This window comes from Dendropsophus ebraccatus, chromosome 9 (assembly GCF_027789765.1).
Source record: "Dendropsophus ebraccatus isolate aDenEbr1 chromosome 9, aDenEbr1.pat, whole genome shotgun sequence".
In the NCBI taxonomy this organism is placed as follows: domain Eukaryota; kingdom Metazoa; phylum Chordata; class Amphibia; order Anura; family Hylidae; genus Dendropsophus; species Dendropsophus ebraccatus.
In genome coordinates, this window is record NC_091462.1 from 11,070,259 (window position 1) to 11,094,888 (window position 24,630).

The 24,630-nt window shown below is 47.0% G+C and overlaps 1 protein-coding gene and 1 long non-coding RNA gene across 2 annotated transcripts in view; one reads left to right on the plus strand and one right to left on the minus strand.

The window, feature by feature from the left end:
• The window catches only part of LOC138800674 (uncharacterized), a 185,935-nt gene that overhangs the window by 1,117 nt on the left and 160,188 nt on the right, over positions 1-24,630 (plus strand). The window contains exon 2 of the long non-coding RNA XR_011364497.1: positions 14,364-14,557. This is a non-coding gene — a long non-coding RNA (uncharacterized lncRNA). The remainder of the gene's footprint in view (positions 1-14,363; positions 14,558-24,630) is intronic.
• The window catches only part of LOC138800673 (motor neuron and pancreas homeobox protein 1-like), a 21,484-nt gene continuing 1,633 nt past the window's right edge, over positions 4,780-24,630 (minus strand). The window contains exons 2-3 of the mRNA XM_069982521.1: positions 7,481-7,641; positions 4,780-6,739 (exon numbers count right to left, since the gene is read on the minus strand). Coding sequence (XP_069838622.1) covers positions 6,464-6,739; positions 7,481-7,641 — 437 coding nt within the window. The 3' untranslated portion in view covers positions 4,780-6,463. The remainder of the gene's footprint in view (positions 6,740-7,480; positions 7,642-24,630) is intronic.

The following is a 24,630-nucleotide window of genomic DNA, read 5'->3' on the forward strand; positions in this document are numbered from 1 at the left end:
CAGCGCCGCAGCAACAATGGCCGCCTTACAGACACAGCGCCACAGCAACAATGGCGGCCTTACAGACACAGCGACACAGCAACAATGGCCGCCGCTCAGACACAGTGCCACAGCAACAATGGCCGCCGCACAGACACAGCGCCACAGCAACAGTGGTTGCCGCACAGACACCGCACAGACCCAGCGCCACAGCAACAATGGCCACCGCACAGACACAGCACCAAAGCAACAATGGCCACCGCACAGACACAGCGCCACAGCAACAATGGCCACTGCACAGACACAGCGCCACAGCAACAATGGCCGCCCCACAGACACAGCGTCACAGCAACAATGGCCGCCCCACAGACACAGCGCCACAGCAACAATGGCCGCCCCACAGAAACAGCGCCACAGCAACAATGGCCGCCCCACAGACACAGCGCCACAGCAACAATGGCCGCCGCTCAGACACAGTGCCACAGCAACAATGGCCGCCGCACAGACACAGCGCCACAGCAACAGTGGTTGCCGCACAGACACCGCGCCACAGCAACAATGGCCGCCTTACAGACACAGCGCCACAACAACAATGGCCACCTTACAGACACAGCGCCACAACAGCAATGGCCGCCTTACAGACACAGCGCCACAGCAACAATGGCCTCCCTACAGAGACAGCACCACAGCAACAATGGCCGCCGCTCAGACACAGTGCCACAGCAACAATGGCCGCCGCACAGACACAGCAACAATGGCCGCCGCACAGACCCAGCGCCACAGCAACAATGGCCGCTGCACAGACTCAGCGCCACACAGACCCAGCGCCACAGCAACAATAGCCGCCACACAGACACAGCGCCACAACAACAATGGCCACCTTACAGACACAGCGCCACAACAGCAATGGCCGCCTTACAGACACAGCGCCACAGCAACAATGGCCGCCGCACAGACACAGCGCCACAGCAACAATGGCCTCCCTACAGACACAGCGCCACAGCAACAATGGCCGCCTTACAGACACAGCGCCACAGCAACAATGGCCGCCGCACAGACACAGCGCCACAGCAACAATGGCCTCCCTACAGAGACAGCACCACAGCAACAATGGCCGCCGCTCAGACACAGTGCCACAGCAACAATGGCCGCCGCACAGACACAGCAACAATGGGCGCCGCACAGACCCAGCGCCACAGCAACAATGGCCGCTGCACAGACTCAGCGCCACACAGACCCAGCGCCACAGCAACAATAGCCGCCACACAGACCCAGCGCCACAGCAACAATGGCCGCCGCACAGACACAGCGCCACAGCAACAATGGCCACCGCACAGACACAGCGCCACAGCAACAATGGCCGCCGCACAGACACAGCGCCACAGCAACAATGGCCACCGCACAGACACAGCGCCACAGCAACAATGGCCGCCGCACAGACACAGCGCCTCAGCAAAAATGGGCGCCGCACAGGCACAGCGCCACAGCAATAATGGCCGCCGCACAGACCCAGCGCCACAGCAACAATGGCCGCCGCACAGACCCAGCGCCACAGCAACAATGGCCGCCGCACAGACCCAGCGCCACAGCAACAATGGCCGCCACACAGACACAGCGCCACAGCAACAATGGCCGCCGCACAGACACAGCGCCACAGAAACAATGGCCGCCACACAGACACAGCGTCACAGCAACAATGGCCGCCCCACAGACACAGCGCCACAGCTGTAGGACATTTTCATACAAGAAGATGGTGTGGGGCTGTGTGGCGGCCATTGTTGCTGTTGCACTATATCAGTGGAGTGGGTTTGCCAGACCGCTGGGTCGCTCCTCTTATGGGCACTGGTGTTGTTAAGGCAGTCACAACTCAGGCTGTTAGCCATTTAAAGGGGTTCTCTAGGAAAAAACACAGCTACTTTCTTGCAAAAAAAATGTCATCCCTGTCCTCAGGTTGTGTGTGGTATTCAGCTCCATTCACTTCAATGGAACAAAGCTGCAATAACGCACACAAACTGAGGGCAAGACTGGTATGGTTTCTAAAGGAACGTTGCCATGTTTTTCTAAGTCTGGACAACCACTTAGCCAGCCAAGGGCATGGCGGCCTTTGGCTGGCTACGGGCATGGCAGCCTCTGGCTGGCTACGGGCATGGCGGCCTCTGGCTGGCTACGGGCATGGCGGCCTCTGGCTCTGGTTGGCTGCAGGCATGTCTTCCTCTGGCTGGCTACGGGCATTGCGGCCTCTGGCTGGCTACGGGCATGGCGGCCTCTGGCTGGCTACGGGCATGGCGGCCTCTGGCTGGCTACGGGCATGGCGGCCTCTGGCTGGCTACGGGCATGGCGGCCTCTGGCTGGCTACGGGCATGGCGGCCTCTGGCTGGCTACGGGCATGGCGGCCTCTGGCTGGCTACGGGCATGGCGGCCTCTGGCTGGCTGAGGGCATGGCGGCCTCTGGCTGGCTGCGGGCATGGCGGCCTCTGGCTGGCTGCGGGCATGGCGGCCGCCGGCTCTGGTTGGCTGCGGGCATGGCGGCCACTGGCTCTGGTTGGCTGCGGGCATGGCGGCCTCTGGCTGGCTGCGGGCATGGCGGCCTCTGGCTGGCTGCGGGCATGGCAGCCTCTGGCTCTGGTTGGCTGCGGGCATGACGGCCTCTGGTTCTGGTTGGCTGCGGGCATGGTGGCCTCTGGCTGCCTGCGGTGTGTGTGGCGCACATTACAGGTGTATCCCATATAGCAGAGCGGATCGGCGGCTGAGATTTGGGGGTAAGTGGGATTAATGAAGCTCTAATGTGATCAGTCTGTGTATACACGGTGAGTCATGCTCCACGGGGGCCATAAATCAGTGGCTGGGGGCCACCAGCAGCAGCATCGGGCCCTCTGCCCATCTCTCCCAAGTAGAGTCATAAATAAGAGCGGCCCCTGCCAGGATCCTGACGCCCAGCACTCTCTGCAGGAATTACAGCACCACATCCATCACTTTAATGCTTGTACTTTGCAAATTAAAGCTGTCACCGCGCAGTCGGGAGCACAATGTAAATCTACACGTCCTTCCATTTCCACTGACCCCCTTCCCTTTCATCCTTCTCTATGAATTTTTACTGGGTGACAGGTGGCTTCCATTTGTTATTCTATAGAACAAACGTGTATCCATGAATATTTCTGAATTTTTACATTTTTATTTCCCCAAATAAAAAGCGTTTAAAACACACCAGCAGAATAGTGAGTGCAGCTCTGAAGTATAATACAGGATGTAACTCAGGATGAGTACAGGATCAGTAATGTAATGTCTGTACACAGTGACCACACCAGCAGAATAGTGAGTGCAGCTCTGGGGTATAATACAGGATGTAACTCAGGATCAGTAATATAATGTATGTACACAGTGACCCCACCAGCAGAATAGTGAGTGCAGCTCTGGAGTATAATACAGGATGTAACTCAGGATCAGTAATGTATGTACACAGTGACCCCAGCAGCAGAATAGTGAGTGCAGCTCTAGAGTATAATGCAGGATGTAACTCAGGATCAGTAATGTATGTACACAGTGACCCCACCAGCAGAATAGTGAGTGCAGCTCTGTAGTATAATACAGGATGTAACTCAGGATCAGTAATGTATGTACACAGTGACCCCACTAGCAGAATAGTGAGTGCAGCTCTGGAGTATAATACAGGATGTAACTCAGGATCAGTAATGTAATGTATGTACACAGTGACCCCACCAGCAGAATAGTGAGTGCAGCTCTGGAGTATAATACAGGATGTAACTCAGGATCAGTAATGTAATGTATGTACACAGTGACCCCACCAGCAGAATAGTGAGTGCAGCTCTGGAGTATAATACAGGATCACTACAGCATATGTATGTTTGTATATATTAGTTGTATTGATAATTGATATAGAAACAATTTTCTTATTGTATTTTTCCATTGTACACGCAGGGTGCTGGGTAATAGCATCTTGTTGAGTGTTATACATTAGGAAGTGAAGCATGCTGGGATCGCACAGAATATAAATGTATATAAGTGTAATGGCTTTCAGTTTGCTATATACTGCTTCCCAGCCCCATAAATTTTCTAATCTATTTCTGTTCCTTGGGATATAAAGATTGAGCGATGACTTCAGGGTCAGAAGTGGAGGGCGCCGGGGCTTATACTGGGGTCACAGCACTCAATGATTAGATTATAGTCAATAATCTTATGGGCTGACCCCGTCCATCTCCCGTCCTACACATCATAACCATTCTGCAATAATAAACAAGAATGTGAAAGGCTTACGGGATCTGAGGCCGCTGGGACCACCGGACCACCCACAATATGGAGAGGACGTCGGACTGCACCGCCGCCATGTGCCGACCATATGGGAGCAGAATAAGTCAATGGCTATGAGCAGGGCCGCTGTACACTATGGGGCCCAAAGCAACAAGCACAGTAGCCCTGCCCACCATTGTGATGGTTTTTATTGTAATTTTATCATATGGCCATACAGTGCCATCATAATACCGCCATACCTACAGCACAATGAGCCAGAAGGATCCCCTTTCTATTATTACATAAATTCTCATAAGTTTATTATAACATTAACTTCCCATATTGCTTTATTCAGAGAAGGCAACAAAAATTACTGAATCATCTAAACAGCGCCACCTAATGTACAAATGAGCATGAAAAGGAAATTCTGCAAACGTTACCCAAATATGACCCAAAATCAAGCAGCATTTCCTTACAACACGACCTGCTGACACCTGTAGTTCCCCCATCTCTAGATCTGCAGCCTGGCTCTCCTTATACAGTGCTGGTAATGTGACATCGCTGGACACGACCATGGATCTGGTGCAACCAATATGAGAGCCATTAAAGGGGTACTCCGGAGAAAATCTTTTCTTCCAAATCAATTGGTGTCAGAAAGTTATATAGATTTGTTTATACTTACTTATATTTAAAAATCTCCAGTCTTCCAGTACTTATCAGCTGCTGTATGTCCTGCAGGAAGTGGTGTATTCTTTCCAGTCTCACACAGTGATCTCTGCTGCCACCTCTGTCCATGTCAGAAACTGTCCAGTATACTTTACACTTATTTGCTCAGGAGGTGCTACACCTGTAATGTAATTCTACCATGCTGAATGTATGTTACCACAATTTTATATCTATATAATATACCAAATGTTATTACTATTGTTTCTATATTTTTTGTTAACCCATATGTTAGCTTGTTGTACACACATGTTAACTATACTGTTGGCACTAAAGTCAGTGCTTATAGATTTTCTCTTTTGTAATATGTTCTTAAAAAACCTAATAAAAACATTGAACCAGAAAACCTCTCCTGCTCTGGACAGTTCCTGACATGGACAGAGGTGGCAGCAGAGAGCACTGTGTCAGACTGGAAAGACTACACCACTTCCTGCAGGACATACAGCAGCTGATAAGTGCTGGAAGACTAGAGATAAATAGAAGTAAAGGACAAATCTCTTACACTTTCTGACACCGGTGTACCCATTAAATAGCGAGGCCATCATGTGAAGTGTCTCATCTGGATCGGCAGGCGGCCTAGGGGGTTAGTTTAGCTTTGCTAACCCTGTATATCCTGATCTTGCCCTGTCAGGTCCCGTTAATGCTGGATTATTATTACACCATCTATGACCATCCAGTAATCCAGGTTATTTGATAATCTGATATCTGTTAGGCCCCACTGATGCCAGATTAAAGGAATTTCACACTATATGACTAAAGGAAACTTATAGGAAGTTCCTGCAAACCCAACCGCTCAGTCATTGAATCCCGGTGATTGGGGAGGATGGATGTGGCCTCTGGCTGTCTCCATGTTTTCCAGGCCATCTTCTCCAGCTGCCAGGATTCTAGTACTGAGTGTTCTGTTTCTCATCTCTTTATATTTTACCATGTGTAAGTGTTCCAGTTCCAGTTCTTCCACGTATCTTCCTGTATCTTCTACAATGTGTTTCACTTCCTAATATATCTGCTTGCTGTCAGTGAATTCTTCCCTATATACCAGGGCTGGCAACCTGTACAGACCTAATACTTCCCACAGCTGAGTGTTTGTTACAATTGCCTCCAGTCTTCAGCTAGACACCTCAGCAGTCCCAGTATCCCTCCTTCCTGCCCTGACAGGTTGTTACAGTGTATCAGTGCAGCTAATGGGCCAGTCTGGGCTCCGGGTTGTTTAGCTCACAGAGCATTGTCTAGACCTTTGGTATAAAGCAGTATGTTTCCATTCACAGGAGAGTAGATTAAAACTTAGGTTATTTTAAGAAATTGCAGATCTTACCCCCCTTCCCCTATAAGTTTCTATATCATAAGAGCTCACCAGTGTAGTTTAACCCCTCACATCCCCTTCCCTACCCGAAACCTCTGCACATAGTTAAATAGATATAAATTAAATATTTCCACCGCCACATGTCTATGGAGGCGTCAGTCCGTGGTCAATAAATAAATGAGATCCTGGGGTCTCGGCTGTCTGTGTGTCTGTCCCTTATAGAGAGGACATGGCTGCTGTCTCTTCCTCAGAGCAGAATGACTCTGGGCTGTAGCTGCGCTGGGTAGGAAGCTGCAGTAGCTCCGGGCTGCGCTCTGCTCTGTGGTCGTCCTCTTCCTCGTCATCATCCTCCTCCTCCTCTTCATCCTGCCCGTCTTTGGTTGGGGTCTTGCCCTCAGATCTCTGTCTGTCCCCTTGGCCGGATGCCCCCTGTTCTTTGACTTTCCGGCTTCTCTTCCATTTCATCCTGCGGTTTTGAAACCAAATCTTTACCTGGAAACGAAGACAGAGAGGGCGATTATACAGTGAAATCCTTATAAATGACTCCATCCTGACAGCTGAGGGTTTGTTACAATTGTATCTAGAGATGAGCGAACCTGTAGCATGCTGGAGTCCATCCGAACCCGGACTTTCGGCATTTGATTAGCGGTGGCTGCTGAAGTTGGATAAAGCCCTAAGGCTATGTGGAAATCATGGATATAGTCATTGGCTGTATCCATGTTTTCCAGACAACCTTAGAGCTTTATCCAAGTTTAGCAGCCCCCGCTAATCAAATACCGAACGTTCGGGTTCGGATGGACTCGAACCCAAACCCGGTTCGCTCATCTCTAATTGTATCCAACGCTCTGTGAGCTGAACACAACAGCACTGTGGTCCTCTCATTGGATCAGAGCAGTGAATTATGGATGCAACTGTAGCAAATCTTCAGCTGTGAGGTGTAGTGCACACAGAGGGGATTGGATACAAATTTTCCATCCGGACATCAATAAGGAAGTCAGGATCTGCAGTGTTCTAAAAAAAAGTTAGCAAAACTACCACTGAGTTTGTAAGTATTACCACTGATGGCCACTAGAGGGCACAGCTGCATCTGGTACAAGCTTTACTAGCAAAACAGGGCTGTAACATAAAACTACAGCTACTTCTATGTATAATAATAATAATCTGTTAACCCCCCCAGAAACGATCAGAGCGTAGACAATAGAGATCAGACAATATGATAGTTTTCCACTTTACCTGCGTTTCGGTCAGCATGAGGGAGGTCGCCACCTCAAATCGCTTTGGTCGGGACAGATACTTGTTGAGCTTGAATTGGTTTTCCAGTTCTAGCAGTTGTTGGCTGGTGAACGCCGTCCGGGGCCGCCTGCACTTGCCCATCAGTCCTGCCTGGGCCGAGGCTGCAAGAGAAGACCCCACATTACTGCACTGCAATCTGATGATCAGATCCAGAATACCTGCTGTCTGTGCATGCCCCAAAGGAGCAAAGCATCAGCATATGCCTGACCACCTGGGTGTGTATATATCTACTTGTACACCTGAAAGTATAGGGATGTGTGCATATACCCCAAGGACTATATGGATGAACCTGCATACACCCAAAGGACTATACGGGTGAGTGTGTACACACCCTAGTGACTATATGGAGGAGCATCCATCCACCGAGTGACTATATGGAGGAGCATCCATCCACCGAGTGACCATATGGAGGAGCGTCCATCCACCGAGTGACCATATGGAGGAGCGTCCATCCACCGAGTGACTATATGGAGGAGCGTCCATCCACCGAGTGACTATATGGAGGAGCGTCCATCCACCGAGTGACTAGATGGGGAAGCGTCCATCCACCGAGTGACTATATGGAGGAGCATCCATCCACCGAGTGACCATATGGAGGAGCGTCCATCCACCGAGTGACTAGATGGAGGAGCGTCCATCCACCGAGTGACTAGATGGAGGAGCGTCCATCCACCGAGTGACTAGATGGGGGAGCGTCCATCCACCGAGTGACTAGATGGGGGAGCGTCCATCCACCGAGTGACTAGATGGGGGAGCGTCCATCCACCGAGTGACTAGATGGGGGGCGTCCATCCACCGAGTGACTAGATGGGGGAGCGTCCATCCACCGAGTGACTAGATGGAGGAGCGTCCATCCACCGAGTGACTAGATGGAGGAGCGTCCATCCACCGAGTGACTAGATGGTGGAGCGGCCATCCACCGAGTGACTAGATGGTGGAGCGGCCATCCACCGAGTGACTAGATGGTGGAGCGGCCATCCACCGAGTGACTAGATGGGGGAGCGTCCATTTGCATCCTAGTATCCAGTCCTGCCTGATAACTTTGCATTGAACTTTTATTTTCTTTGCAGAAAAGATAAAATGGAGATAATGACAGATTATGGGGACGAAACAATAAACTAATAAAAACCTTAGAAATGAATTGTAGGTTTCATGGTATCTCATCTGATAGTGACTACATAAACGGCCGAAACCAAGGGAAGCCGTCGCCTGACATACAGATAGTAAACTCATCACCAACAAGACTGACTATAGTTCTGCCAAGTTCTCTCCCATCATAGCGGCTGCTCACCCTACAATACTGTATCCTGCAGTCCTGGATGGTACAGCCATAACAATAAATCCTAATATAGTCTGTCCCCATCATGTGTCGTCTCCTCCCCCGGCCCCACAGCCCTGACGTATCAGAAGTGTGTACTCCTCTATGGTATATGGATGTATCAGGGGTGTGTACTCCTCTATGGTATATGGATGTATCTGGGTGTGTACTCCTCTATGGTATATGGCTGTATCTGGGTGTGTACTCCTCTATGGTATATGGCTGTATCTGGGTGTGTACTCCTCTATGGTATATGGCTGTATCTGGGTGTGTACTCCTCTATGGTATATGGCTGTATCTGGGTGTGTACTCCTCTATGGTATATGGCTGTATCTGGGTGTGTACTCCTCTATGGTATATGGCTGTATCTGCGTGTGTACTACTCTATGGTATATGGCTGTATCTGGGTGTGTACTCCTCTATGGTATATGGCTGTATCTGGGTGTGTACTCCTCTATGGTATATGGCTGTATCTGGGTGTGTACTCCTCTATGGTATATGGCTGTATCTGGGTGTGTACTCCTCTATGGTATATGGCTGTATCTAGGTGTGTACTCCTCTATGGTATATGGCTGTATCTGGGTGTGTACTCCTCTATGGTATATGGCTGGATTCTGCTCCTGTATCTGGGTGTGTACTCCTCTATGGTATATGGATGTATCTGGGTGTGTACTCCTCTATGGTATACGGATGGATCAGGTCCCCATGCAGCTCTATAGCTGACGGTGAGGATGAGGATGTGCCAGCCGCAGGTAAATTAATAAAAGCTTTAGTGGTGCGGGTGAATGGCGCCCGTCTCACCTTATCTGCTGCCTAATAACTGATAATTAGTCGACAAACAGAGATGGAGGCGCAGTATATAGAGGAGTTTACACAGTGCGCTCTGGATCAGCGCCCAGGGTCATAGTGCATGGAGCACAGTCAATGTGAAGGGGAAATGTGCTGCTCTATGTGTCAATATTATTATTAGGTGTGAATCTCCGACCACAATGAGAACCTCTCACGGGAACAGGTACTGCGCCTGCGGGGAGCGCCCTCCTTAAAGGGATTAATCCACAGCCACCAGCAAATATGGGATTAGTGGTGGGAAGTAAGAAGTTGGTTATACAGATTTGTAAATTACTGCTATTAGAAAATCTCCAGTCTTTCAATACTTATCAGCTGCTGTATATCCTGCAGGAAGTGGTGTATTCTCTCCAGTCGTACACAGTGCTCTCTGCTGCCACCTCTGTCCATGTTAGGAAATCCCCATAGAAAACATCTCCTGCTCTGGACAGTTCCTGACAAGGACAGAGGTGGCAGCAGAGAGCACTGTGTCAGACTGGAAAGTACAGTCATGGCCGAAAGTTAATTTTTACAAAGTCTACTGTTTCAGTTTTTAAAATGGCAATTTGCATATACTCCAGCATGTTATAAAGAGTGATCAGCGTAACAGCAATTACTTGTATTTGCCTAGAAAATTAACCTTATCCCCCAAAACACATTGCAACATCATTGCAGCCCTGCCTTAAAAGGACCAGCTAACATGGTTTCAGTGATTGCTCCAGTAACACAGCTGTGGGTGTTGATGAGGACAGGGCTGGAGATCAATCTGTCATGATTAAGTAAGAATGACAAACTGGACACTTTAAAAGAAGGCTGGTGCTTGGCATCATTGTTTCTCTTCTGTTAACCATGGTTATCTCTAAAGAAACATGTGCAGTTATTATTGCACTGCACAAAAATGGCCGAACAGGGAAGAGTATCACAGCTAGAAAGATTGCACCTCAGTCAACAATCTATCACATCATCAAGAACTTCAAGGCGAGAGGTTCCATTGTTGCCAAAAAGGCTCCAGGGCGCCCAAGAAAGACCAGCAAGCGCCAGGACCGTCTCTTAAAAGTGTTTCAGCTGCGGGATCGGGCTACCAGCAGTGCAGAGCTTGTTCAGGAATGGCAGCAGGCAGGTGTGAGGACATCTGCACTGTGCACTGTGAGACTGCGGAGACTCTTGGAGCAAGGCCTGGTCTCAAGGAGGGCAGCAAAGAAGCCACTTCTCTTCAGAAAAAACATCAGGGACAGACTGATATTCTGCAAAAGGTCCAGGGAGTGGACTGCTGAGGACTGGGGGAAAGGTCCAGGGAGCGGACTGCTGGGGACTGGGGGAAAGGTCCAGGGAGTGGACTGCTGAGGACTGGGGGAAAGGTCCAGGGAGCGGACTGCTGAGGACTGGGGGAAAGGTCCAGGGAGCGGACTGCTGGGGACTGGGGGAAAGGTCCAGGGAGTGGACTGCTGAGGACTGGGGGAAAGGTCCAGGGAGTGGACTGCTGAGGACTGGGGGAACGTCATTTTCTCCCCTTTCCGATTGTTTGGGACATCTGGAAAACAGCTTATTGGGAGAAGACGAGGTGAGCGCTACCACCAGTCTTGTCTCATGCCAACTGTAAAGCATCCTGAAACCATTCATGTGTGGGGTTGCTTCTCAGCCAAGGGAATCGGCTCTCTCACAGTCTTGCCTAAAAACACAGCCATGAATAAAGGATGGGACCAGAATGTCCTCCAAGAGCAACTTCTCCCAACCGTCCAAGAGCAATTTGGCGATCAACAATGCCTTTTCCAGCATGATGGAGCACCTTGCCATAAAGCAAAGGTAATAGCTAAATGGCTCAGGGAACAAAACATAGAGATTTGGGGTCCATGGCCACGAAACTCCCCAGATCTTAATCCCATTGAGAACTTGTGGTCAATCATCAAGAGACGGGTGGACAAACAAAAACCAACAAATTCTGACAAAATGCAAGCATTAATTGTGCATGAATGGACTGCTATCAGTCAGGATTTGGTCCAGAAGTGGATTGAGAGCAGCCGGGGAGAATTGCAGAAGTCCTGAAGAAGAAGGCGCAACACTGCAAATATTGACTTGCTGCAGTAACTCATTCTGACTGTCAGTATAAGCTTTTGTTACTCATAATATGATTGCAATTATATTTCTGTATGTGATAAAAACATCTGACAAACACATAAAAACCAGAGGGCAGCAGATCATGTGAAAATATCAGATTTGTGTCATTCTCAAAACTTTTGGCCATGACTGTATACGCCACTTCCTGCAGGACATACAGCAGATCATATGTACTGGAAGACTAAAGATTTTTAAATTGAAGTAATTTTCCAATTTTTATAACTTTTTGCTACCAGTTGATCTTGATTTTTTTTTTTTTTTTTTTTGCTGAAGTACCCCTTTAAGTTAAAGCCAGTTATCACTTCATTGTGGCCTGTACCAGGAGTCAATAGGGCGGTCCCTAGTCGTTTTTTTTTTATCCTGCCCCACCAGCCTTGATTGATAGATCTTTCTTTTTACGTATAGGTAATTGAAAATCAATCAAATGAAATCATTGAAATCAATGGCGGCAGGATTCACCACAGAATGGTAGAGGTGAGGGAAGCCTATGTACACCAGCCTCATATGTACACCAGCCTCATATGTACACCAGCCTCATATGTACACCAGCCTCAGATTAGATTGCAATCTCCTAGGACTGGGCCTGATGGGAGTGCCTGCATTCTCTGTACAGCGCTGTGGAATATGTTGGAGCCATACAATAACAATAAATAATATCACTCAGCCTTCTGCCATAAGTACACATATGACTCCAGTGCTCATACACACCAATATGGCGGCACACTGCACTCTCCAGTCTGGGCTGTGTGACTGATCTGTGTATATCAGCCACCCGCACTGCTCTCTCTTACACAGTAGTTATGGTGGTGGCAGACGGAGCTCGCGGCAGGGGGGGGGGGGCCTGATTTATTGCTAAGTGGAAAATAAAACACTTCTTATCTTCTGTCCACAAGACGCACAAAATTAAAATGAAATAATTACCAGCACTAATCACTGCCGCCGCCGCCACCGGGGATCATCGGTCCAGGGATAGTTTAATCAAGGGAGCAGCCAGGATGTCTTTGATTTGTTACATATAAAGACTGACAATGGCGCTGGGGGATGTTCACACTTACATTTTTTTTCTTGTTGTTTTTAAATCTACTGATGACAGAAAGTTATATAGATTTTGTAAATTAAGAATTTCCAGTCTTCCAGTACTTATCAGCTGCTGTATGTCCTGCATGAAGTGGTGTATTCTTTCCAGTCTGACACAGTGCTCTCTGCCAACACCTTTGTCCATGTCATGAACTGCACAGAGCAGCAGCAAATCCCCATAGAAAACCTCTCCTGCTCTGGACAGTTCCTGACATGGACAGAGGTGGCAGCAAAGAGCCCTGTGTCAGACTGGAGAGAATACCCCACTTCCTGCTGGAGATATGCAGTGTCCCAGAGCAGGTGTCCACTGCTTTATCTATACAGTCTGAAGTCTGTAGTATTCTGTTCCCACCAATAGGTGTCACTGTAACTTGCATCCTATGTTCCACGGCTGAAGGAGAAAACTGTCAAAAGGTTGACGGTGTCGTTTGCTGTTTTTATGTATTCCTCTCTTATTGATGCCACTGTATGATGTTTTGTGATGTACACCAATCCCTGATCTAGGTACCTCAGTGGGTTATTGGCACATCCTAGAGGGCTTCCTTAGTTGTCTGTCCAATCAGAGCCCCCTGAAGGTATATATAGTGGGGATGGATCTAGTTGGGGCAGGTAGTTGGTGGCTGGACAGTTTGAGGCACCACACGAGAGAGACTTTTCTGAGGAGATTTGTCCAGGGCCTGGCCTGGAGGCCAGGACCCATGTGTGCCTTCCTACACTAAATCAGAGTGTGCATGCATAACTTAATCTTTCCCTCTGGTACACCTGATAGCTATGTCCGTCTAGAGTACCTCCATGGTGAGGCTCCGGTAGAGAAAAGTGTGACAGCCCTATTCACACTGGGCGGCATCTTCTTTTCTGGTCCTGATGATCACTCCAGGATTCAAGACCCCGTCTACCTCCCCTAAGTCCTCCTCCAAGCCAACATATTCAGAGACAGTGTAAAGCATTTTCTATACTGTCTACCAGTGTAGGAGCTGTGATCTATCAAAAGTGTGTGTGTGTGTGTATATATATATATATATATGTCCACCCATCTGATTCCAGCAGCAAATAACGCACGTTGTTTTAGAATAACTAATTATTTCCTATTAAATGACAGCCATCCACTAAATTTCAACTAAGTTTCAGTGTGAGAACATAGCTTCTCAGTGTTTTCAATCCACTTCTGGTTTTGGTTGCAAAATACTGAGGAAAAATACTATGTGGGAACATAGCCTTAAAGGGTCAGTTCACAATTTCGGAATTTGCATGGAATCTCAAGCAGAGTCTGCGCCTTGGACCCCGCTTGAAATTCCACCTGTCTTATTAATTGAATAGGATTTGTCACGCATGGGACAGGTGGAACTTGGAGTGGGGTCCATGGCATGGACTGCGCTTGCAAAGTCTGTTGTATGAACTGACCCTTAAATGAATGGAACTGATTTTCTATTCACAGAAAATTTCGGAAAAATTGACTTTTTTTTCTTTTTTTTTTTTTTTTCTTTTAAGATTCTTTAGAAAGATCCACAGTGCCGACCCCTCACCACAATTTCTGTGGATTTCCCTGTAGAAGTGCTGGAGATTTCCTGTTGAGTAACCGGCAGCCATCATCCTGTATCACCGCCTTTGAGGTGACTCCAGAAGTGTCCGAGAATTTTCCCTCAAACCCGCAATGAATGTGAGGTCACGGGCGGCTGGATTAGGTGAGTCTCCTCTGTATCCTATAGGCTTTATGTTTTTCAATGTTCACCATCAGCAGGACCTCTGCTAGCTGTCAGTAAATAGGAACATATCCAAACACTTCTACAGACCTGACAGCTGAGGGTTTGTTACAGTGCATCTCATCTTGACCATCTTCTTCAGGCTAACCACAAGGACGGCACCAATCTGTCTCCTCTCCTATTACTTGATATAAGTTACAAATGGCGTAAGCCCCAGGACATCGGGCAGAGCACCTACAGATTCCAGAGAGTACTCACCCTAACCCCTGTCCTGGTCCTGACAAGATGGCGGTCATACTGGATTGCAGATTACTACAGATATATTAGAATGAATAGTAGGGATGGGATTGGTTATCACCTCCAGAATATAAATAATAAAGGTCTCTAGTCACTGACCGCAGGTTGAGGTCCTAGCAATGTTACAAACAACCTGCTATGATCTGGATCTTCCGTACTGATACTTTATTTACCCTCCCTGCAAGTGATGGAAAATGATTTCTCAGAATGCAAATCACTTCAACAGCCTATATGCAGGGCTGCTGGGAGATTTCTGCTCTGAAGCCTGCAGAACTGTGATTACAGGACATAACACAGGATGAGTAATGTATGTACACAGTGACCCCACCAGCAGAATAGTGAGTGCAGCTCTGGAGTATAATACAGGATGTAACTCAGGGCCCTATTACACGGGACGATTATCGTGCGAAAAATCGTTATATCGTTCAAATTTAAACAATGATCCTTCTGTGTAATTGCAGGCAACAATCAAAAAATTGTTCGTATGTCATTGATTGTTGATTTAGACCTGAACCTAAAATTATTGTTAATCGTTCGCTGTAATTACACATTCGTTCGCTCCAGTTCCGCATTTTTTCACTAATCGTTCAGTGTAATTGCACATTGTTCATTGTTTTGCTGGGATCAGAAGGAATAAACAATCATAATAATGATCGCAATAACGATCATAGTAACGATCGTAACTAACGACTATTGTTCTGTGTAATATGGTGAATGATTTCAGGTTAACCATAAACAATCTCGTTTGCGATCGCTTATCGTTAGTCATTAATCGTTAAAAATTGCTCCAGATCAGTAATGTATGTACAGTGACCCCACCAGCAGAATAGTGAGTGCAGCTCTGGAGGATTCATATAACTTGTGCTTTATAGCTTGTGGAATTATTCTGTATATTATATTTACATTGAGTGGTAAAAACCAGTATGGGCTTCTGGGATTTTCTGGATTATCAGATGGCGGATTGTAGTGTGGACGTTGCCTCTTTCTCCATCATAAGGTAAGTGATGATATAATATGAGTAATGATCTAATAATCCGCTCGGCACACACATTAATAATCATAATCTCTGATAAATAATCTTGTTTGATCTCGCTCAGTTTTCACTTTCAGAAGCCAAATATCCGCCCTGTAGACAAACTCCCTGTAAGTCCCATAGCCCCCCCCCCCCTCGGATCAGTGATCCGCGGGCAGCGGGGAGGAGAGCACTTTGGTAATAACACTGAGCCTTCTATTCAGAGGGGAGATCTCTTCATTCAGGGTAATGGGGCAGAAGATGAAGCCCTCACACTAATAGGACACTAATCCAGCAAGATCTATTGTCCGCAGAACAATGAGGGCGAAGAGTGCAAGCTCTGTGCCCAACCTCCTGGGATAATAAGCCTCCTTCTGCCACACTCCAGCCCGGGCCGCCCAGGGTCACCGTCACATCAGACACCCCCCTAACACTACCACCCCCAGCTCTGCAACTGTAGCAGAACTACAACAACAGCTGGGAGGGCTGACTAGGATGCTATGGTCCTACGCTGGTGTATCTAAGCCTGTCTTGTGTGATACTGCCTGCATACAGTACTTCAAGAATGTGTCTATGATATTGATACTCACTGCTGATCTAATGTATCTAAGCCTATCATGTGTGATTCTTTCAGGCTACAGATGAGCTTAGTTATAAATGATCCCCCCGGACGTATAACCTCCCATATACCCCCCTAGACCTCCAGAGATACAGGCTATTAACTCATACAGCACCATGGCTAATCTTGACACTTCTTTCTCCTTTATAACCCACCTTTTGGCATGTGGGGTATTAACCCATTAACATTGCCATAGGCCACCAAAGATAATATATATTAATCTGTAAACCCCTCCAGACCATCATGGGTATTACTGAAAACCACCACAAACCTCTAGAAATACTCCTCTGTCCATGTCAGGAACTGTCCAGAGCAGGAGAGGTTTTCTATGAGGATTTGCTGCTGCTCTGGACAGTTCCTGACATGGACAGAGGTGGCAGCAGAGAGCACTGTGTCAGACTGGAGAGAATACACCACTTCCTGTAGGACATACAGCAGCTGATAAGTACTGGAAGACTGGAGATCTATATAACTTTCTGACCCCAGTTTATTTAAAAAAAAAAATGTGTAAATCCCTGTAGACCTCCAGGGATATAAAATATCAACCATAACCACCATGTAACTTCTAATGACCCCTTTATCAGTCCTTTAACGCCGTTATCACTGTTGACTACCAGTAATAGTAAAACCCCTCTAGACCCCCAGGGATATCAGATAGTAACCCATACCCAGCACCATATATATATTCCTATAGCTTCTGTCTTTGTAGCCGTTATATATGGCCGGAGATTAGTATATAGGTGTGTATACGCCTCCTTCATCAGTTGTGTCATTGTGCTGTGGATGGCGGGGCGGAGGGTAATCATTGGATGTGGACATGGCTTTGTTTATTGCCCTGGATGGCGGGGGCTGGGGTCAGGGTTAGAGCCCCATTATTACTGAGATGCAATAAGACAAAGAGAGAGGAGTTTACAACTTGTCATCTCCAGCACAAAGCCGCCACTTAACACCACAATTTATGGCCGCCGAGCCCGCTGCCTCCTTATTTATGGGAACGTCCTTGGGAAACAAACAGATGAGAGAATGTCAGCTCTTCAGGAGAATTGCGCCGGGCGTGGCCACCAGACCGTCTCATCCTTATTACCAGAGTGTGCCCACTAGGCCAACAGTACGGCGGCGTCCTTAACCACTGAGCCTCACCGCCAACCACCATCCTAGTGATCTGTCACCTCCTTATCCTGGGGTTTTATTATTCAGCCAAATCTCTTTCTGGAAAAGCTGGGTGGCAAATAAGATTAGGAGACTAGTGTATCTAAGCCAGTCCTATGTGATACCATGTGCTATTTATGACGCAAGGGTTTTCTTATGAAGCCCCTAGTTTATCCAGTCTGCTGAGATGATGTATCTAAGCTAATCAAGTGTGATACTGTCTGCTGAGCTTTTGCATCTAAGATGATCATGTGTGATTGTTTCTGCTAGACTAATATATACAAGCCTACCAGGTGTGATACTAAATGCTAAAATTATGTATCTAAGCATTTCATGTGTGATACAGTCTCCTGTTCTTTGTATCTCTCCAAGTCATGTGTGATACTGTCTGCTGAAATATTGTATCTAAGCTCTTCAAGTGTGATACTGTCTTCTAAGCCAGTTTATCCAAATCTTTCAGTGGATGTATCTAAGCTTGTGCTGTGTGATGGTGTATACTGAGTGGATGTATCTAAGCTTGTGCTGTGTGATGGTGTATACTGAGTGGATGTATCTAAGCTTGTGCTGTGTGATGGTGTATATTGAGCAGATGTATCTAAGCTTGTGCTGTATGACATTCTCTGCTGGCTGAGTGGATGTATCTAAGCTTGTGCAGTGTGCTACGCCCTGGGAGGTGCACATGTTGTATATTATATAGGTGATAGTAGATAATATTTGGCCTCTTATCTGGGGCCCGGTGATTATATCTCCATTACTAGCAGGTGATAAGAGTCTCGGTTATCTGGATACAAAGTTCTGGTGTGCGGTTCCTGTTCTCCGCGCCCCAGACAGCTGTCATGTCCGCTGAGACAAATTAACTTCTATAATTCTAATCAAACAGAAATCTCGTCTCCCTCTTATTACCTGCGGAAAACGCTGAGCCCTCTATAGGGCCAACCCTGGGCCGGTGCTTAGATACACTGATTACTCTGGACAAACATCTCCTTGTGTCACTATACATGGATGTATACACGGCCGGCACACCATGGGTTAATAAACCAGAAGAGTCCCACCTAATAGAGCTAGACCTGTAAGACTCCTCATATTAAATATTTTTCCCAACCTTGTCGTCTTCTCCTGGTACACTGCTCTCTCCCTCTCCATTACCAACCACCTCCCTGCTGGTCTGGCTGGTGTATACATAGCTATAATGTTTATAGATATAGTGTAAATATACTGTATATATGTATACTATAGCTATATATACACCAGCCAGACCAGTGCTATTAGAGCAGAGTGGTGGTCGGTAATCAAGAGGGAGAGAGCAGTGTACCAGGGGAAGGAGACAAGTCTGGTAAATTTATGTATTGGCAAAAACAATTACCCTGATGCATCCTAAAAGTCTAAGCGTATTAGCTAAGAACTTTCTATATGTGATCAACTGCTCCAGCACTGATATAACCTCCTATTACATTATATGTGACTGATATCAGCCGCTCCTCTTATATAACACTCCAGCACTGATATATCCTCCTATTACATCCTATGTGACTGATATCAGCCGCTCCTCTTATAACGCTCCAGCACTGATATAACCTCCTATTACATTATATGTGACTGATATCAGCCGCTCCTCTTATAACGCTCCAGCACTGATATAACCTCCTATTACATCATATGTGACTGATATCAGCCGCTCCTCTTATATAACACTCCAGTACTGATATAACCTCCTATTACATCCTATGTGACTGATATCAGCCGATCCTCTTATAACGCTCGAGCACTGATATAACCTCCTATTACATCATATGTGACTGATATCAGCCGCTCCTCTTATATAACACTCCAGCACTGATATATCCTCCTATTACATCCTATGTGACTGATATCAGCCGATCCTCTTATAATGCTCCAGTACTGATATAACCTCCTATTACATTATATGTGACTGATATCAGCCGCTCCTCTTATAACGCTCCAGCACTGATATATCCTCCTATTACATCATATGTGACTGATATCAGCCGCCCCTCTTATAACGCTACAGCACTGATATAACTTCCTATTACATTATATGTGACTGATAGCAGCCGCTCCTCTTATAACGCTCCAGTACTGATATAACCTCCTATTACATCATATGTGACTGATATCAGCCGATCCTCTTATAACGCTCCAGTACTGATATAACCTCCTATTACATCATATGTGACTGATATCAGCCGCCCCTCTTATAACGCTACAGCACTGATATAACTTCCTATTACATTATATGTGACTGATAGCAGCCGCTCCTCTTATAACGCTCCAGTACTGATATAACCTCCTACTACATCCTATGTGACTGATATCAGCCGCTCCTCTTATAACGCTACAGCACTGATATAACCTCCTATTACACCATATGTGACTGATATCAGCCGCTCCTCTTATAACGCTCCAGTACTGATATATCCTCCTACTACATCCTATGTGACTGATATCAGCCGCTCCTCTTATAACGCTCCAGTACTGATATATCCTCCTACTACATCCTATGTGACTGATATCAGCCGCTCCTCTTATAACGCTCCAGCACTGATATAACCTCCTATTACATCATATGTGACTGATAGCAGCTGCTCCTCTTATAACGCTACAGCACTGATATAACCTCCTATTACATCATATGTGACTGATATCAGCCGCTCCTCTTATATAACACTCCAGCACTGATATATCCTCCTATTACATCCTATGTGACTGATATCAGCCGCTCCTCTTATAACGCTCCAGTACTGATATATCCTCCTACTACATCCTATGTGACTGATATCAGCCGCTCCTCTTATAACGCTCCAGCACTGATATAACCTCCTATTACATCATATGTGACTGATAGCAGCTGCTCCTCTTATAACGCTACAGCACTGATATAACCTTCTATTACATCATATGTGACTGATATCAGCCGCTCCTCTTATATAACACTCCAGCACTGATATATCCTCCTATTACATCCTATGTGACTGATATCAGCCGCTCCTCTTATATAACACTCCAGCACTGATATATCCTCCTATTACATCATATGTAACTGATATCAGCCGCTCCTCTTATAACGCTACAGCACTGATATAACTTCCAGACATTACATTATATGTGACTGATATAAAAAGAGCGGCTGATATCAGTCACATATGATGTAATAGGAGGTTATATCAGTGCTGGAGCGTTATAAGAGGAGCGGCTGATATCAGTCACATATGATGTAATAGGAGGTTATATCAGTACTGGAGCATTATAAGAAGAGCGGCTGATATCAGTCACATATGATGTAATAGGAGGATATATCAGTACTGGAGCGTTATAAGAGGAGCGGCTGATATCAGTCACATATGATGTAATAGGAGGTTATATCAGTGCTGGAGCTCTATAAGAGGAGCGGCTGATATCAGTCACATATGATGTAATAGGAGGTTATATCAGTACTGGAGCGTTATAAGAGGAGCGGCTGATATCAGTCACATATGATGTAATAGGAGGTTATATCAGTACTGGAGCGTTAGAAGAGGAGCGGCTGATATCAGTCACATATGATGTAATGTCTGGAGGTTATATCAGTGCTGGAGCGTTATAACCTCCTATTACATCATATGTGACTGATATCAGCCGCTCCTCTTATAACGCTCCAGCACTGATATATCCTCCTATTACATCCTATGTGACTGATATCAGCCGCTCCTCTTATATCAGTACTGGAGCGTTATAAGAGGAGCGGCTGATATCAGTCACATATGATGTAATAGGAGGTTATATCGGTGCTGGAGCGTTATAAGAGGAGCGGCTGATATCAGTCACATATGTAATAGGAGGTTATATCAGTGCTGGAGCGTTATAAGAGGAGCGGCTGATATCAGTCACATATGATGTAATAGGAGGTTATATCAGTGCTGGAGCGTCTGGTATCAGTCACATATGATGTAATGTCTGGAGGTTATATCAGTGCTGGCGTGTTATATCATATAAGACTGATATCAGCCGCTCCTTTTATAAGCACCAATCCTGAATTCTATTTGGGTGCGGTTACAGGTAGGACCACCTCAGATTAGATACATTGGTGGGATACATTAATGGGATACAGCAGCAGCCCAGCAGTAGAGGAAGTAGATGAGAGAATTCCCTTCTATGTAATGTAGGTTCCTTGCTCCCAGGTGAGTGTGGGCGTTGGGCTCTTATCGCTGTATATATGAGGGGTGGGATACAGAAGATGCAGAGTTATTACCCAGAAGAAAGGTTTCCTATTATCTTATCAGGTGTATAAATCATGGCTGGAATCTGCTGCAGAGATCACTACTATTTCCTTATGTCTCTTATCCAGAGCGGCTGCTCTGTGCCCTTAAGAGATTGTAAGCCGAGCCCCACCAGGACACATGGTGATCTTGTATACCGTCTGCCCAGTACAAGATACATGTCTGCAACTACAACTCCCAGCATCACAAACAAACCTTAGAAGTAACAAATCTTAAAGGGATAGCTCAGCAAAAAAAAAAAACTTTCAAAACTGGTGCTAGAAAGTGCCTGAGATTTGTAATTTACTTCTATTAAAAAAAACAAAACACAAAACTCTAGTCTTCCAGTACTCCTCAGCTGCTGTATGTCCGACAGGAAGTGGTGTATTCTTTCTAGTCTGGAGAGCAGGAGAAATTGTCTATGGGGATTTGCTACTGCTGTGGGCAGTTCCTGACATGGACAGAGATGGCAGCAGAGAGCACTGTTTCAGAGTAGAAAGAATACACCACTTCCTGCAGGGCACACAGCAGCTGATAAGTACTGGAAGTCACAAGATTTTCTAATAGAGGTAAATCACAAATTTCTGGCACTTTCTAGCACCAGTTGGTTTGAAAGAAAATGTTTTTTTCTCTGAACTACCCCTTTAATATATGTAGACAAAAGCCTTCCCAAAATCTTCCAACAGTTCCACAGCCTTTAGCACTTCAACTACAACTCCCAGCATGCCCTGACAGCCTTCTGGGCAGCAATGGGTTAAAGACTATCTCATTCGATCTGTGTTCTCCAACCTGTGGCTCTCCGGCTGCTGCAAAACTACAACTCAAATCGTGATGAGATACGCATGATGGGAGTGATGGTTTTGCAATAGAGAGCCACAGGTTGGGGGGGGGGGGGGGGGCACAGACCTGGCACAGACAGTGCTTAAACCATAGTAGCCTCAGGCCATATCCCAGGATGGTGAGATGTGGCATCATGAACTAGCACCAGCAGGGGGCGCTGGCGGGATTTTTGCTGTGAAGCCCCCTGAGTGCTCAGTGATTGGAGGAAACGTGTTTAGCTTTTCTGGAGAATTTTATGAAGCGTAGATAAACAGGAGGACAGTGGAGACCCCATCAGTAGTAGAATGAACTGCAGCCTGCCATAGCTGTCACACTGAAAAGAATATGTGATGGGGGTGGGATAATGGAGACCCCAGAAATATGCAGGATCCAGGGCCCGTGCTGTGCCCCCCATCACAGAGGCTGTGCCATAAACGCCGGGCTGCCAGCCAGGGGACTCCGCATGGTGGGTGATCTACTACACACTGTTCTGTAAGAAAGAATGGGACTTGTATCAGCTGTAATGTCTGCACCCTGAGGATGGGGAAACCTCCCCAAGATGCCAGGTGCCAATAACTGCCCAGAATACACGGATGACGGTACCAAACAATTCTAAGGAGATGGCAGTAGATGTGGAATAAAGATGCCAGGCAGGAATGAGGAGGTGCCAGTATGACACCTGGATGCTGGGGTGAAGGCGCCAGGCAGGAATGAGGAGGTGCCAGTATGACACTTGGATGTTGGGGAGAAGGCGCCAGGCAGGAATGATGAGGTGCCAGTATGACACTTGGATGTTGGGGAGAAGGCGCCAGGCAGGAATGAGGAGGTGCCAGTATGACACTTGGATGTTGGGGAGAAGGCGCCAGGCAGGAATGAGGAGGTGCCAGTATGACACTTGGATGTTGGGGAGAAGGCGCCAGGCAGGAATGATGAGGTGCCAGTATGACACTTGGATGTTGGGGAGAAGGCGCCAGGCAGGAATGATGAGGTGCCAGTATGACACTTGGATGCTGGGGAGAAGGTGCCAGGCAGGAATGAGGAGGTGCCAGTATGACACTTGGATGCTGGGGTGAAGGCGCCAGGCAGGAATGAGGAGGTGCCAGTATGACACCTGGACCCAGGGTGAAGGTGCCAGGCAGGAATGAGGAGGTGCCAGTATGACACCTGGATCCAGGGTGAAGGTGCTAACAGGAATAAGAAGATGCAATACAAATTGTACAGGTGGAAGAATGACCCCAGAGTGCACAGGGGTACAAGGAGATGCCACGATCAGCCTAAGGTGTGGTGAGGACAACAGGTTGGAATTAGGAGGTTCCAGTTTTAGCCCCAGATGCAGGGATAAGGTTGCCAGGTAAGTATAAGGAGTAGCATCAGACCAGGGTGCAGAGGTTTGGGTGCCAGGTAAGTATAAGAAGTAATATCAGACCAGGTGGGCAGAAGTGTCAGTAACACCCCATGCTGCAGGTGCCAGGTAAGTATAAGGAGTAGTATCAGACCAGGGTGCAGAGGTTTGTGTTCCAGGAGGGTAGAAGTGTCCGTAACACCCCATAGTGCAGGTGCCAGGTAAGTATACATACAGTATATAAGCTCAGTTCTCAGGAGTCTTGGCAGAGCTCAAGCAGGAATTCCTCTATATACTGTACAGAGGCCGGGGCTATAGACAATGCTCGGCGACCTCTGCTCCCTCTATGACCTCCTCAGGGACTCTGACATTAACTGCTGACATTTACGTCAATTGATTTTCCCTGAGAAACAAGAAGACTCATTGTCCGGTCCCTGGGGAGCCATCAACTGGGAAGAGGGCTAAATCCTAGCAGGACACCAGTCACAGCATCCTGATGGCATTGTATATACCACAGTGCTCAGGGGCCACCTGTACAGTCCTCAGGGGAACAGACCCACCTGT